Below are 18,149 nucleotides of genomic sequence, written 5' to 3' on the forward strand. Positions count from 1 at the left end.
TTTTCCTCATAGAGAAAAAAATAAACTATGAACACAACCTGTGATGTGAAATAATAGTCGATTATATATTTAGACGGTGGAAAACATGTGATGTAAAAATTTTTTGATAAATATTTACTGAGTTCCTGTATAAAAAAGAACTGAAACTTTCCAATCCAGATAATGTAGTAAAAGTGAACAGACACAATCCCGGCTTTTTTTTTTTTTTTTTTTTCTGGAGACAAAGTCTCCCTCTGTCACCCAGGCTGGAGTGCCGTGGCGCGATCTCGGCTCACTGCAACCTCTGACTCCCGGGTTCAAGCAATTCTCCTCTCTCAGCCTCCTGAATAGCTGGGACTACAGGTGCACACTGTCACACTGGGATAATTTTTTGTATTTCAGTAGAGATGGGGTTTCACAGTGTTGTCCAGGCTGGTCTCGAACTCCTGAGCTCAGACAATCCACCCACCTTGGCTTCCCAAAGTGCTAGGATTACAGGCATGAGACACCGTACCCGGCCAGTCCCTGCTTTTATAACTAAAATTCCAGCAGGAATTATAGATGGTACAAAGCACAATACTCAAAAATAGGTCATCTCCAAATTCTAGAGAAAAGAATAACAGGGTTATGTGAAGCAGAACACAGAAGAAGTTCTATGTTAGATGTGTTTGTTCATAAAGTCAAAATTTGATGAAATAGGGTAATTTGTGACTATTTTTGATCGGCACAAAATCAGAAATATTTACTGGCCAATGGAAGAGATAAGGAAGGAAGTGGGAAGTGAGTGAAAAAAGAATCTGAAATAAGGTTTTACAAAACAAAAAGTTGAGACTGAAATTTCAGAGGACTGAGAGGAACAGGTCTTGATGAGAACTGAAAGAAAGAATGTCTCTAAGGTTAGGCTCTAGTATATGAAACCTGAGGTGAAAATTTATAGTTAAAATTAAGGACCTGAGACTCCTACTTTCTGTCAAGATGACTTAATAGAGACTGGATTTACACTCTTGTCTAAAACAAACAAAAACAGATAAAATATACGAAGCAGCAGTTTCCAGTATGCTTAACAATGAGGGATACTAAACCCTGGAAAATAAGCATGAATGATCCCTGTAGCCATCTTGAGGGGGATTACAGGGCACAGCACAGGGATGCAGAAGCAAAGTAGAACCTGGCGGATTCAGAGTTGAGGAGAAACTTACACCCACAGTACATACTGTATGATCCCATTTATATGAAAATAAAGAACAAGCAAAGCTAATCCCTGATGATAGTTAGTAATCACATCAGTGGTTTACCTTGAGCTTAGGATTTCTGTAACTGACTGAAATTGGACTTATTAAGATAATATAAATATTCTATAAATACACTTTGGCAATGTGCATGTTTAGCAAAGCACTTTGAATTTTATGCCTAAAATGGGTTTACATAAGCTCATGTAAACTATATCACAATAAAGTGAATTAGAGATAAAGAAAGGTAAGCAAAGCAAAGTATATCTTCTATAATGCAAGAGATAAGGATTTAAATACTGTTGGTATAGAAACTTTCAAGAAGGTATTAATGTACACGTACTAACCCAAGAAAGCACATAAGCAGGTTATTCATCATTACAGATGACTCTCATTTAGAAAATAGTATTTACTATGATGAAACCAGTTGTTTGAGTGACTTATATGCAGCTCCCTTTAACTTGGATCGATCTGTTACTAGCATGAGGTACATTAGGGTTTAGCCTACACTTAAATTGACAGTACTCTCGTTGTACCACATCCAAACACTGACCAATGCAACTCATAGGCAAAGACATTTCATGCATAGAAATTCAGATGAGTCACTCTTGCAGGTACTTAAGCTAACGAATTAAATTTTCTCTGCTCAAAATCCTGCCAAATATGTATAATAAGTTTAGAGTCAGAAATTCACTGTATTTACACCAGTAGTATTTATCTTGTGCCATAGATATATTTTAGTTTGCTTACATGTAACCACATGTTTCAAAATTGTATTCTAAAATAAACTTTAACTATTAATCATTAACTAGTAATCCACCTAAATTCTTTCCCTTCATATCTACAACACCAGTCATCTAAACGTAGGGTTTTTATTTTTAATTTTTACTTTTATATACTTAGGGGTACAACTGGTATTTCTTACATGAATATACTGCAATGTGGTGAAGTTGGAGTTTTAGTGCACCCAGTACCTGAATAGTGAAATTGTATCCAATAAGTATTTTTTCAAACCTCATCCTCCACCCATTCTCTCACCTTTTGGAGTCTCCACTGTCTATTACTCCCCTCTGTATGTCGATGGTACCCATTGTTTAGGTCCCATTTATAAGTGAGAACATGTGGCATTTGATTTTCTATATCTGAGTTACTTCACTGAAGATAATAAGATAATGACCTCAAGCTCCATCGATGTTACTGCAAAGAACTGGACTTTATGCTTTTTTTATGGTTGTATAGTATTTAGTATTCATATATGTGTATATGTGTGTGTGTGCATATATATATATATATCACATTTTCTTTATTCAGTCAACTGTTGGTGGGTACTTAGGTTGCTATTGTAAGTAGTGCAGGGATAAACTTATATGTGCAAGTGTCTTTCTAATATCATGATTTCATTTCTTTTGGGTAGATACCCAGTAGTGAAATTGCTGGGTGAAATGGTGGTTCTATTTTTAGTTCTTTGGGATATCTATAGAGTTCTATTTTCAGTTATTTGAGTTTTCTATAGAGGATGGGAGCTAAACAATGGGGACACATGGACATAAAGATGGACATAATAGATTCTGGGGATTCTAACATGGGAAACAGTGGGAGGAATGAAAGATTACCTGTTAGGTACAATGTTTAATATTTGGGTGATACATTAGAAGCTCAATCTCCACAATTATGCATGTAATACTCATGTAACAAACAAGAACATGCACCCCCTGAATCTAAAATAAGTAAATAAAAAACCTTTATGTCCTTTCCTTCATGCCCATGATTTGCTCCTCTTGATTTTGTTCCTATTATTCTCAGTGTCTGAATTGTCCAGGTCTCTCAGCTCTACTTTGTACAGATACACCGTTATGGTCCTTCAACTTAAGTAATCAAATCACATTTTTCACATCTCCTGATTTCATTATCTTGAGTAAGAGGTTCATCTTCTGGAAGCGTTAATTTGCTCATCTGCAAAGCTAGAATGCAAATGCTGTTTTTCTAGTGTTGTCTGGCTAGTTAAACAACCTACTCTATTACCTAGAACAAGGCAAGCTATCAGCAAATTAGCAACCTCTTTCAGTGCTTATTTAAATGTTTTTACCCTGCAGATTCTGGGAAAATTTTGTGTTACCTGTGTAAAATCTTCCTGATTGCTTCAGATTATGTTTAATTCTCCCATCTCTGATACCTCACACCATCTTAGTCCATTTTCTTCTGTATTATCATACAATATTTTCCTGTGCTTATGCCTTATCAGTGCCAAATTATTTTAAATTCCTCAAAGGCAGGCACTGAGTCCTATTTTACCAACTGATTTTCTTCATATAATCAACCACAGTGCTAGGATGAGGAACACGTAGCATATCACATGGAGCCTACGATTGAGTGAGAGGCCCCTTGTGCTAGGTGCATCTCTGAACCACTGGTAATTAGTATTTTTCATAAAACGGACATATATTTCATCTTGTCTACTATAAAGAAATCTGTAAGCATTTTATAAAGAAATATAAGGTACCAGGATACCTTCTTCCTTCAAGACTATTGCTAATGTAAGAGCAGCCACTTTCAGATATTATATATATGATTTTATATATGTTATCTTAAATAGTCATGATAAATCTAGAAATAGTAATGATATAGATGAGGGAAGTGTGTGAATGGGGAAACTGAGGCTTAGATAGTTTAACTAAGTCATTCCGCATCTCATACAACTAACAAAGTATACTTCAATGGGTGATTTGACTCCAAATCTGGGAAGAGGAGAAAGCTTCTGAAAAAAAAAAAATCTTACATTTGATTTGTGCTTCCACTAATGTATATTCACTAGATATGTTCCAGAATGTTTATACCCAAGAACAGAGAAATTAAAGATGGTAAATTGAGTAAATTGAGTATCTTCAAAGAGTTATAAATAACATAAGTAAAGGTGGCAACTAGATAACTTATGCTTTCATGTCATAACCACTCCCTACTCCCAAAAAGTAACAAATACTCTTCTCATAATGATAAATCTGAATTGTCAGCAGCAAATACAATTCCAGAAATCAGAAATCTGAAATAAGTCTAGATCTAAATTTTCAAGTAATCACTCATCGTTTAAAACACTACCTGTTGCTTATCATGTAATTTATTTATTTTATGGTAATTATATCTCAATTCAAATTATGTTCTGAAATAAGTGCCTTTACAAATAGGGTAGTAGATAATTCCACTTTTAGTCATTATGAGGTCTCTATTCTCTTCTTGTAGTCTTATCAGACTTACATATACTTGAGTGTTTCCCAGAAAAATAGGAAAAGGAAATCCTGCCTTTTCCATTCAAACATTATAATCGTGGGCACTTTCATTTTGAAGTCAGCCGTAGAGTGGCATATCTAAGAGTTTTCTGCTTAACTTCAGGAGATCTGGGAAGCATATGTGAGTTTGGGAATCCTCATGCTTACAGTTTTGCTTTCTAGAGGTATCAGTTGGCCATCAGCTATTGTCAGGCACCATCTCCTGTACTTCCATAGACTGGTGTGCTTTCCTGGCTGGTGGAGAACCAGGATAATATTCTTCTCTCTGTGATTTCCACAGTGATGTTTCATTCATTTTGTGCCTTGTCTTCGTCTTGTTCCAGATCCCAGTGTCATTCAGACCATCTCTAATTTCTATCTTGCCATAAATATTCCCTAAAGCAAGAGCTTGCTATAAGCTAAATTGGAAAAGTAGGGAGAAAAAGAAAAAAAAAGTCAAAGAAGTCAAAGATTAAAATCTCCACAATGTTTGACTATATACTACCAAGATAGAAATGTCTATTCCCAAGAAAAAAAATGCAATTATTTGCCAAGAAAGAAGAAAGTAAATCGGCAGACTGCAGGTGAAATGTGAACCACAGTCAAGCCTTGTTTAATTTTCACAGTGTTTTAAAACAACAGTAAATCAACTGAAAGTATTTTTAAAATTAGAGATACAGTACCCTCAAAATGAAAGAGTAAACTGAATTTTCATTCTCTTAGCCAAAACTAGTTGGGTCTGAGGAGCCCTGCCCCTTACCAGGTAGGCACAACCTCCCCTCTCCAATTCACCTCATTGGATGTATTCTTGGGCTCATGGGCACTTAAACTGTAGCACCTTGCCCAGATTTTAAATATTTATCAAATTATGTCACATATATAAACTAATACAAGTATTTTAGTGAAGACGTGATTCCTCAAATCTTCTGAGAATATTTTTCCTTAAAGAACTCTTAAAATATTTTGTATACATTTAATGAGTATATGTGTCTCTCTCCTACTATAATACAATTTCTAATAGGGTGGAAATTTTTGTTTGTTTTTGATCATTACTATATCCCCAGCATCTATAATAATGTATGGCACATAGACTTGGGTCTCAGTAAATAACTAGGCTGAATATTTATGTTGAATGAATTGATGAGATGAATAAGGGATTTTACATAGACACATATAATAATTGAGGTGCTTCCTTTATGCCAGGGGCTATTTTGATAACTTATATTTGTTCATTAAATACTCACAATAAAACTGCAAGGTAGGAATTTTCATCAAACCTATTTGGCAGATAGGAAGACTAAGGCTTGGTTAATTTTCTTTCCTGAGATCAGAAGTTAAAATGTGGATCCAACCATTCTGGCTTCAGAGTCTGTGCCCTTAATCTTTGTGATACAGTGTTACTTAAAATGGTGCCATCTGAAGATAAAGGGCCTTAGATAATAAAACACTTTCATTCCAAATAGCAAAACTGCTTCATACACCATTTCTGTGTCTGTAGACAGCCTAGAGCTTAGGTGAAAAACAATGAAAGGAAGGTAAGAAATCTTAGTCCATCTCACACCCATTAGGATGGCTATAATCAAAAGAATAGAAAGATAATATGTATTGGCAAGGACATGGACAAGTTGGAATGCTTGTGCTTTATATGTGGGAATGTAATATACTGCAACTGCTATGGAAAACAGCATACTGATTTCACAAAACAAAATGAAAAAGAATTACTCTATGATTTGTCAATTCCACTTCTGGGTATATATTCCAAATAATTGACAGCAGAATCTCAAAAACATATTTGTACACCATGTTCATAGCAGTGTTATTTACAATAGCAAAAAGGGGGAAGAAATCTGTGCTCAGTGAAGAATGTGTAAACTAAAATGTGGTACATACATAGAATGGAGTATTATTCAACTTCAAAAAGAAAGGAAATTGTGACCCATGCCACAACATGAATAAACATTGAGGACATTACGCTAAGTGAAATAAGTCAGGCATCAAAAAATGAATACCGTATAATTCTACTTACATGAGATACCTAGAGAAGTCAAATTCATAAAGACAGAAAGTAGAATGGTAGTTGCCAGGGGCTGATGGAAGGAAAGAATATAGAGTTACAGTTTAATGAGTATAGAATTTCAATTTCCCAAAATGAAAAGAATTGCAGTTGGATGGTATTGATGGCTACCCAGCAATGTGAATGTACTTAATGCCACTGAACTGGGTACTGTAAAATGGCTAAGATGGTAAATTTTATATTATGTGTATTTTACCATAATTAAAAAAAAGAACTCTTAGTACTTGATTTAGGTGGAAAAACTACCCTATATTCTGATTTTACTTTCTGTTTACATCTCAGTGAATTAAAGATTGTTTACTGTATGTGTTTAGCTCTGTATGTGCCTTCTCGTTTCTCTCTTATTCTTATTTCTCACCCACCAAGGAATGGTGAAGCAATTTTCTTATGGGCACAGTTCATGCTACAATCTGAGATTCAATTATGTAAAAATACCCTGGGAAATGACAATAGTTAACAGCTTCTTGGGAAATAATTATAAATACACATGTGTAGGTGTAAGTATTATTCATTGATCTTTGTACACGCCCTGCCTAAAAGGATAGAGCTACCTTGCCTGTCATTGCAACTGTAACACACATTGCAAGTGCCAACGTGAGGAGCCATGGCTGGTAAGTCTTCCCCAGGACAGGATAGGTCTTAGGGAGGAATTAGTTTGGGAAAGGATTGCCTTTCTCACTAGGCTTTGTGAATGTTTGTGTGAGCAGCCTTGAGGTGGAGAGGGAAAGAAGAAGGGAGAGGCAGGGTGGGAAGATGCCCAGACTTGCACAGCATTTTTGAAGGAACAGATAAAGGCCAGGAAGAACCTGGGATCCTACTGGTATCTGCTGTAATTTTGCTAGTGTTGTCTGCATTTGAAGAGTTATGTAGTTCAGGATGAGAATGGGCACAGGATGGGTATCAGCAGCTGTTGTTCTCAAAGGAAACAGTCCATTCCCTTCCAAATTCATGAAACTGTCAATTCCCTTCAAAATTCAAGAAATTGGGATGTGTCAGAACAGAATGACTTCTGATTTTTAGGAGATTAACAGAAAAATCATGAAATCAAGTTTCCCAGGTCACTCAGTGAGCATATGTAGGTAATGCTAGAATCAGAAGGAAGTACATGGAGTAAATGCAAAGGTGTAAGACCATTCCTTGGGATTACTGTACTTGTGGAGAGAAATGTTTAAATGATTGTTTCCCTGTTGGTAAATTGAGAGGGAAATTGTGCCGTGTTCATTATTTGAGGAATCTTTGTGCTTCCAACAGACCAACTCTTGCGTAAAAAGAGAAGAATTTTTATCCATTCAGTGGGTGCAGGCACAATAAATGCCTTGCTGGATTGCCTATTAGAGGATGAAATTATTAGCCAGGAAGACATGAACAAAGTGAGAGATGAAAATGACACTGTCATGGATAAGGCTTGAGTCTTGATTGACCTTGTTATCGGAAAAGGACCCAAGTCTTGCCTCAAATTTATCAAGCATCTCTGTGAAGAAGACCTTCAACTTGCCGCAAAGATGGGTTTGCACAAAGGTAAGGTGGAATGATTCAACCTAATGTCCACATAATGCCTGTATCTTCAATTCAATTATGATTTTCTTCACTTGTCTTGTCAGTCGATAATAGGGTTCCTATCATTTCAGACTCAGACCCCATTCCTTTATGCATGGTTCTAGCTTGTGTCTCTTCTCTTTACTTTTCTGTGTCCCTTGTACCTATTCTGTCAGTACCCTCTGCTGACTACAGCTCATCTCTAGTTCTATGTAGGTGGTAGATCATTACTGTAGTTCTTTTAAAGAGTCTAGATGTTTTTATCCTGAATCCTTGGAATGGTCCTGGGGAGCAATGTACAGCATTGCTCCCTCTTGAGCCTAAGAAGCCCATGTATTTATTAGAAGAGAAGGTAAAAGCTCTTTTTTACCTACCACCCTGCTCTTACCCCATCTCCCTATTAAGTATTTTTCAGAATATACAATGGTGATGGAATTGTCAAAGAATAAATTGAGTGTGTACATAGAATTAAATATGCACTAAATAATTATATTTGCATGAAATTGTATATGGATTCTCTTTGGAAGTCATCTCCTTTGCCTTTTCTGTTGTGTAACATAGTCTACTTGCATGGGGCTAGTCTACAAGCCATTCTCTGTAGCCTATTCCTTTGTATTTCTAGGCCTCCTAAGAGCCCAGATGCAGGCTCTTGTATCTGAGCTGGCCCATTCCAATAACACTTTTCTCCCTCCACAGAGTGAAGATGGAACTCTGGAGCACTTCAGAGACTTCCCAGAGCTTCTTCCAAGGGAAAAGATATTCTTGTAAAAAAACTGATTGTTTGAAACCTGATTAATCTTATTGGTTTATAATAAATATTGCATTCTCTCACATTACTTGCTTCTTATTCTTTCTCTCCCCATACCAACAGAGGATAATTCATCAATAATAATGGTCATGATAACTGTAATGTAACTAAGAAAGTCCCTCCCTTTCCTTTCCTTTTGGTTTAGTTCATTTGCAATCCTGTAGAGACATGTACAGCCTACTTTGGTGCTTTTAGCACCGAGAGTCTGCTGTAATGGGAATAAAATGAAGTCCCCACTCATAATTTTAAATAGCATTGCTTTTTTGTAATGTTCTCATCTAGTTGTTCAGGCCCAGGTCTATGACAATTACTCAACATAATAAACAAAACTTCCTTTCTGGGAAAATAATAGAGAAAATCCATGGCAGATACTCCATTGCCAGACATCAGGCTTCCACAAAAAAAAAGTGTTCATAAAAGCACTGATAGCATTTCAAGTCCACATGGGCAGGGTGCAACAAGATATGACTTAATGTCTGAGGAATGGAGATTTGTGGAGTCAAGATAGTGTGATGGCATGTCATCCCTTTGCACCCTTCAGAGCAAAACACTGGCTATTAATTATGTTTAGGCCATCTTTTCCCTGTGTATATAGTGTTAAATAATGAAGCATTGTCTTCTAGATGCCTCAGGATGTCTTCTAATTTGTTAACTCATGTCGATTTCTAAAATTTCTGGCATAGGTGCTAGCAAAGGATTGGGTGCCAGGAACAAAGGCCAATGCATTTCCTGAATTTTTTAGGTTTGTGCACTTTTTCCAAGCTCTTTAGCAAACTAAAATAAAACCTAATAGGATTCCTCTCCTTCTTGAATTTGTCAGTCATAAATTGTGGAGAAAAGAATCATTATAGGTTGACATCAAATACAGTAAATAGGAATGTTTGTTATTTTCTTCTACAGAGGAGGTATATGCCACTGACAGGAAGTGTTTATTTGAGATAAGTGATTAAGGTTACAGCTATTCTCATTTGTAATCAGATGGTTTAATTGAGAAAACACATTTTGAGGGTGATATTGTTTGGCTCTGTGTCCCCACCCAAATCTCATCTTGTAGCTCTCATAATTACCATGTGTTGTGGCAGGGACGCTGGGGAGATAAGTGAGCCACAGGGATGGGTCTTTCCCACACTGTTCTTATAATGATGAATAAGTCTCATGAAATCTGATGGTATTAAAAATGGGAGTTTCCCTACACAAGCTCTCTCTCTTTGCCTGTTGTCATACATGTAAAATGTGACTTGCTGCTTCTTGTCTTCTATTATGATTGTAAGGCCTCCCCAACCATGTGAAACTGTAAGTCCACTAAACCTCATTCTTTTGTAAATTGCCCAGTCTCAGACATTGTCTCGGAATAATACACAGGGAATTACATTTTGAGTATAGTTTGGCAGTATGCTCAGTATTCAAGGGAACGAGTTTGAGGCCAAGATAGGTCTGTCATAAACTCAGTGATCATTTGGAAATTATCTTAACCTTTTTGAGGCCCAAATTCCTTATATGTAAAAAGGAATTAAAAACACCATCCACATAGAGTCCTTGAAAGAATGAAATGAGTTTACAAAGGGCTAAACCCAATTCTTGCCAATGAATGAGCAAGCAATACATTTTTCCTGCATGTATAATAATTTTATTGGTACCTTCATTTGTAGAGACATAGAATCATGATACAGAATAAAGGATAAAAGTCCAAGGAATACAAATCATAACCCATATAATTTTTCTTTAACTCCATATGAAGTACAAAACCTAGAAATAATCAAATCAAGACTGTAAAAGTCTCTCCAGTCTATATAATTTATGCGACGATTAGGGCAGCTCGTGAGTATCCTCACCTTCAGTGAAGCTGTTAGAGCCAATTAGCGCCCCTGCTAAGAACCTTGGATAATTTATGTTGGACAGCAACAGGCAATCATCAGTGATGTCTGTGAGGTCACTGAAAGGAAGGATTTAAAGGAGTAGTTCAATCTAGGAGTCTTTTTTACTACCTAACATGACTTGATCCCCTGAAGCTGAAAAGTAGCTAAACACAATGTGTTTTCAATCAACCTAGTAAACATATATCTAGATCAAATAGTAGAATCTAAAACAAAACAAAACAAAAACACACACTTCAAAACAATTCCTTTACTTCTCTTGAATCTCCCCTTCCTCAACCAGACAGTCATCCATAAGCTCTTCTCACAAAAATATTTTGGAGTCATCACTGTTGGAGCCAGATAATTTGGGGGGCATATAAGTCATACCTCTATTTAAAACAAAACAATAGCTTTCCTGTGTTGGCCTTTAACATGACCAAAAAAGGTTATTCTCCATGTCCTTCTTACCTATCCAGCCTCCTCGTGGAGTGCATTAGCATTGTGGAGTGGAGTGCCAAGCCCTTGATGCAGACTCTTTCCTCATTTCCATGTCTGCACTTTCCCCATCTCACTCTATTTCCTCGTATCAGAATGCTCTTCTCTTCAATCCATGCCTAACTTTTTATGATGCAGCCAGATGTCACTGCCCCATGGAAGCATTTATTGAAACTGACTGGCTTGCATTATTCCGATTATTTGCTTTTCTAATAACAGCTATCTTTCTAGGAGGTCTTTACTGTGTGTCAGCCCTTAGTATCTTCTCATTTATTCTCCACAACAGTCTTATTAAATTACTATAATTAGTATAACTTAGTCCCACTTTTCAGAGACAACTTGCCCAATACGACAAAGCTAAGAGAGAGCTGTGACATTAATGGTGGCTGTGCATTCAAGACATCAATATACGGCATAAATAATGCCACTTACCTCCTGATTGTAACACCTATCATAGATTGGAAGAGGCTCTATTTTTTATTTTAAGATGGTTATTTGTGTAAATTTTCTATCCTAAATCATACATATAACTCCATGAGGACTCTGGGCACTTCTTTTTTTTTTTCTTTCTTTCTTTTTTCTTTTTGGGGGGAGAGTTTTGTTCTTGTCACTAGAGTGCGCGGTGCGATCTCGGCTCACTACAACCTCCACCTCCTGGGTTCAAACAATTCTCCAGCCTCAGTCTCCACAGTAGCTGGAATAACAGGTGCCTGCCACCATGACTGGCTAATTTTTGTATTTTTTGTGGAGATGGGGTTTACCATGTTGGCCAGGCTGGTCTCAAACTTCTGACCTCAGGTGATCCACCCACCTCAGCCTCCCAAAGTGCTGGGATTACAGGCATGAGCCAGTGCACCCAGCGCACCCGGCCTAATTTTTGTTTATTAATGTAGCCTTAGTGGCAAGCATAGAGCCTGGCATATCACAGACATCTTAGCAAATATTTATTGACATTTTCTGAATATTTTCAAGACTTGGGGGGAAATATTATTGATTTTCACAAGTATCTGTGATTCAGGGATCAAGGAGACATTTCTATTAACTGCCTTTTCCCAAAAGAAGAGCAAAAGTTTCTGTGAGTTGTACGAATTCTCTGATCCCTGACCTTTAAACATTCCTAATCTCTAAACATGTTCTTCTGAGTAACTTCACTCATTTATCTAAGTTTTCATGCTGGAGGTGTGTACCCTATGACTGGGTAACAGAAAGAGAATCACTTAACTACTTTATTCTGTAATAAATCTTTGCAAGGCTGGGTTCCCAGTGGAGATGCAATCTCTGCCTCCTGGGTTCAAGCGATTCCCCTGATTCAGCCTCCCGAGTAGATTAAAAAGTAGTGATATTTATTCAATAAACACTTACTGCACACCTACTATATTCAGTACAGTGTTTTACTGACTGAGAATACTTGGAAAATAAGACAAATAAGCTCCTTGCTTACCTAGATCTTAAATAAATAGATTATTCATAAGATAATTATTAAATTATTTATTGAAGATGAAAGCATCATTAAAATTCTCTCTGCATTTTATAATAAATTAATTCAAAAATGTGTTATGGCTCAAACATGATAGACATGTGTTTCTTACTCAAGGCAATTCACAAAGAATATTTCTTTTTTTATTATTTTATTTATTATTATTATACTTTAAGTTGTAGGGTACAAACACCGCATGTTCTCACTCATAGGTGGGAACTGAACAATGAGATCACTTGGACTCAGGAAGGGGAACATCACACACCGGGGCCTATCATGGAGAGGGGGGAGGGGGGAGGGATTGCATTGGGAGTTATACCTGATGTAAATGACGAGTTGATGGGTGCAGCACAAATAATATTTCTAAACAGTGAATGTCTGTCTTCCAAGAGAGGAGTCAAGAACTGTTCTTTACATTTTTGAATTTAGACTTTTTGCTACCAACGTTAAGGTTATCTTTCATCCAGTTGATGGAAAGAGATATGGCATGGTGTGTCAAGTGTGGGAGGTTAAATACCAATATTCATTTTGTAACATATCTCGTACAGCATTTTGAGAAGTCTATGATGAATTTAAAGTGTATGTATCAACAGAAGTCACATATATATTTAAGTTTTGCCCCGAAGAACATTTCCAGATACTAAGCAAAGAGATGTCTGAAAAGATGATATGATCAACACATGAAATTGGGAGAAAGAAGAGGAAAGATATAGAAAAAAATTCCCATTAATATTACTATTATTATTATTATTATTATTATTATTATTTGAGACAGATTCACACTCTGTCGCCCAGGCAGGAGTGCCGTGTGATGTCGGCTCACTGCTACCTCCGCCTCCTGGAGTCAAGCAATTCTCCTGCCTTAGTCTTCCGAATAGCTGGGATTACAGGTGCGTGCCACCACACATGGCTAATTTCCTTTCTTTCTTTCTTTTTTTTTTTCTTTTTTTTTGGCATTTTCAGTAGAGATGGGGTTTTGCTATGTTACCTAGGCTGGTTTCAAACTCCTGGCCTCAAGCGATCTGCCAACCTCATCCTCCCAAATTGCTGGGATTACAGGCATGAGCCACCATGCCTGGCCCAAATTTATGTACTTTCTTCACTTACTATATAAATTTAAATTGTTTTTAAATTTTTTCTATTATAAAAATGATACAATGTAGAAACACCACTGCAGATATATGCAAGTATAAATGAACAGCAATTTCCTACAAGTAAATTGTCTAGTTCAAAGGGTATATGCATTTTTACATTTGATAGCAAAAATTTTCCCACGTTCTGTTTAATAGCCTATGAGAATTCTCATTTCTATACTACATTAGCAAAATGTTATTGATGTGGGGGAATTTAGACAATTTAATAGATGAAAAATTATTTATTCATTCATTTATTGAGTATATTGTAATTGACAAAATCATACAATATCTATTACACATGAGGTTTTTTATAGATCTGGAAATACAGGAACTGTTAGATGTTGCTTCTTACTTCTAGTAGCTCATTCTCTTATGAAGGGAATCAAATAATAATAATAGAAAAAAATCAATATATTGGATGACTCTTTGAAGTTTAAGTGTATATTATGCATGCATGTTCCATCATTTTACATGAAAAAAGTTATGCTGATCTAAAAGACACTAATTACTAGAGTAATCCATCATAGTAAATTTAATTAGAAAAAATGAGACCCAGATATGTAAAGTAGAAATGAAGTATCATTATTCCTAAGTCAGTGTTCTTCCTATCAAATCTTCTCCTTTCCCATTGTAACACATGAAAGTAAGTTAATTTTTCAGAGAAGGCAGGCTGACAAATCTAAGAAAGAAAATTGAGGATGAGGTGGGCATAGAATATTAGAGGCAATTTAAGACATACATGCTATAAGATAAAGTCACAATAAAGTGGAATTACATAAATTTTAGGATCTTTGAGGAAGGGATCTTTCTTTTCTCAATGGATAGAAGCTAAAGAAGTTTAAGACCTGATATAAGGGAATTGGTATCAAAATAAATTAGGAGAACAGAAAGCCTCTTCTAACTAAAGATACAGTAACTCTAATGTGCTTTTACATAAATAATCATAGAATAAAGATTTCTCACATACAGATTTGGAAAGGTAAACCATAATAGCAAAAAAAAAAAAAAATCATTTATTGACCCTTCAGAGAACATTCTGAGTTGAGGTCAGGAACTGTGCTTTGGATCTATCAGAATATCAAAGTACAGGTCATGGCAAGGAGTCCTGAAACCAGTTTGAAGATAGGTTATAAGGTCAAAATATACGGCATTGGATGTCTCAGTGGTCAGATAAATGAAAAGGTTTTAGAGGTTAGGTCTTAGGGAGCAAAGTTCAGTATTTAAGCTTCAAGAGAATCATTTTTGGGAGAACAGCTCTTGGTGAAGATTGAGAGCAGAAAATTCCGAGGTCAAAATCTCCAAAGAGTTGACTCTGAAACATCTTTCAGAGTCCCTATTTGGTGATCATAGAAAGAGATTACATGAGGTAATACATGCCGAAAGATCTTAGGTTTAGATAGCTTATTTCATGGTAAAGTTCCAACTGTGACCTTGAGGTCACTCTAAAGAGATGCTATGACTTGGATGATCCTCAGAATATCTAAGGGCTAGATATCCTTTAGAATTAACAAAGCTCTTCCTCCCTTACAATTCCACCAACATTCTCAACTCAAGTTATCTTTACCTTGGTTCATGGTACAATATTTATTTTTCTATGAAAGAATTCGAACCTGAAACACTCATTTTATTTTCAGATACAAGAGTAATATGAAGAACCAGGTATAAATGCTGAGATGCCCAAAATTAAAATAGTATTCACGACAGGATATTTCTACTATTTCACAGGCAATTAAACATGGTATCAATAGCTCTTTGGGCAACTTACATAAATGATCAGAGTGAAAGACACAATTTGTGATAAATTGGGTTCTAACGCACCACCAATGGTATGGTGATGATTGCATTTACCTGCTGTTTTTTTCTTGTATTCTCCTGACATTAGCTGGGGGAAAAAAAAAAGTGAAGCAAGGATATTTTATGTAATGAAAGGGTCATTACATTCAAATAGTTATTTGTTTATCCCTACCCATGTGGCAAACCCACACATATTATCCATCAGTGGGAATAATTGGACCCTAATGCAGCAGGAATGGTCAACTACAGAAAAGCCGGGTCTTTGATCAACTGAGTACACAAGTATCTTTAAGTGACTCCAATCCGAAAGTATTATGAGATATCCTTATGTATATCTAATGTTCAGTGGTTCTATTGTTGCCCTATAAAAGTATCTTTCCAGAATCCTGAACCCAGACACTCAAAATCTTACTTCAAGGACTAAGTTACATTTCAGACATACCCTAAATTTCTTATGCTAACAGCGAAACCTCTCTGTGGTCAAAAACCTTTCCAATGTATACATTGATCTCAGTAAACAATTCATTTATGGATATCAACAGTCAATCATTATCTTTAGAAAACTTACATACATTTTAGTAGACTTTTAATTACTAGTACACTTAACAATTATCAACTCAGTGTGGCAATTACTAAGTGACCTTTTGTTAACGTCTAAAATTTGTCGTCAACCACCCAGAGATTCAAGCACAATACCCACCACCACCTATGCCAATATTTGTTGACCATTTCTAATCGTCTGGGGATAATATTGCCGCACACCACCGTAAACATCTCCTTGCAATTTCTTACCTCTCTTGAACAAACATACATTTGGTGATTAGAGAATAATAATGTACATAATAAGGCAGTTGTGATTTCAGGAAATGGCTTAAAGCAGTTTTTCCCAAAGTCTCCTTTTTTTATTTTTATTTTTTCATTTCTGCAGGAGATAACAATCCAGCCTTTCTTGACTAGAATCAAATTTGCCATCCTCTTTTTATCTCTTTCTGTATTCCAAGAAAATACAAAACAAATTGACAGTTTATCTTAACGGTCAATAAAACTGTCCATGAGGAGTGGGTAAGTGGAGCCTTGAAGTTAAAAGAGAGGATTTACTAATTTAATGCTCTTATTTTTTTTCAGTTGGGCTTACGGAGTAAACTATACTTCAGCTGAATCCAAATTCAGTGGCTTTGGAATCTTTTCAAGACAAAACTTTAGTGGTAAACCATTTGGTGCCTGCCCAGAACCTTGGATTGTTATTGGTAACTATTTTCGTATTTGCATTTTGTGATATCTTAGAGGGTATTAGTTGGTTGAAGTATTTAGAGCAGTGTTTTGAAGCTTAATAAACAAACAAACCAACCAACAATAAAACCTGGTGATCTTGTTAAAACGCCAACTCAGATTCACCAGATCTGGATGGAGCCTGAGGTTCTGCATTTCTATTAAGCAACAGGTAATTTTTTTAAAAATTTATTTATTATTATACTTTAAGTTGTAGGGTACATGTGCATAATATGCAGGTTTGTTACATATGTATACTTGTGCCATATTGCTGTGCTGCACCCATCAACTCGTCATTTACATCAGGTATAACTCCCAATGCAATCCCTCCCCCCTCCCCCCTCCCCATGATAGGCCCCGGTGTGTGATGTTCCCCTTCCTGAGTCCAAGTGATCTCACTGTTCAGTTCCCACCTATGAGTGAGAACATGCGGTGTTTGGTTTTCTGTTCTTGTGATAGTTTGCTAAGAATGATGGTTTCCAGCTGCATCCATGTCCCTACAAAGGACACAAACTCATCCTTTTTTATGGCTGCATAGTATTCCATGGTGTATATGTGCCACATTTTCTTAATCCAGTCTGTCACTGATGGACATTTGGGTTGATTCCAAGTCTTTGCTATTGTGAATAGTGCTACAATAAACATACGTGTGCATGTGTCTTTATAGCAGCATAATTTATAATCCTTTGGGTATATACCCAGTAATGGGATGGCTGGGTCATATGGTACATCTAGTTCTAGATCCTTGAGGAATCACCATACTGTTTTCCATAATGGTTGAACTAGTTTACAATCCCACCAACAGTGTAAAAGTGTTCCTATTTCTCCACATCCTCTCCAGCACCTGTTGTTTCCTGACTTTTGAATGATCGCCATTCTAACTGGTGTGAGATGGTATCTCATTGTGGTTTTGATTTGCATTTCTCTGATGGCCAGTGATGATGAGCATTTTTTCATGTGTCTGTTGGCTGTATGAATGTCTTCTTTTGAGAAATGTCTGTTCATATCCTTTGCCCACTTTTTGATGGGGTTGTTTGTTTTTTTCTTGTAAATTTGTTTGAGTTCTTTGTAGGTTCTGGATATTAGCCCTTTGTCAGATGAGTAGATTGCAAAAATTTTCTCCCATTCTGTAGGTTGCCTGTTCACTCTGATGGTAGTTTCTTTTGCTGTGCAGAAGCTCTTTAGTTTAATGAGATCCCATTTGTCAATTTTGGCTTTTGCTGCCGTTGCTTTTGG

The 18,149-nt window shown here is 36.3% G+C and overlaps 2 protein-coding genes across 2 annotated transcripts in view; both read left to right on the forward strand.

Moving 5' to 3' along the window:
* Positions 1 to 18,149, forward strand: part of LOC112633323 (putative ankyrin repeat domain-containing protein 20A5) — a 276,236-nt gene that overhangs the window by 45,979 nt on the left and 212,108 nt on the right. The window lies entirely within an intron of this gene.
* On the forward strand, positions 7,147 to 9,126 carry CARD18 (caspase recruitment domain family member 18). Its single transcript, XM_025399558.1, is given in 3 exon segments — positions 7,147 to 7,153; positions 7,794 to 8,060; positions 8,775 to 9,126. Coding segments are annotated over 3 exon segments (279 nt in total). The 3' UTR covers positions 8,780 to 9,126.

The sequence above is a fragment of the Theropithecus gelada genome, chromosome 10, assembly GCF_003255815.1.
Source record: "Theropithecus gelada isolate Dixy chromosome 10, Tgel_1.0, whole genome shotgun sequence".
NCBI classification, from domain to species: Eukaryota; Metazoa; Chordata; class Mammalia; order Primates; family Cercopithecidae; genus Theropithecus; species Theropithecus gelada.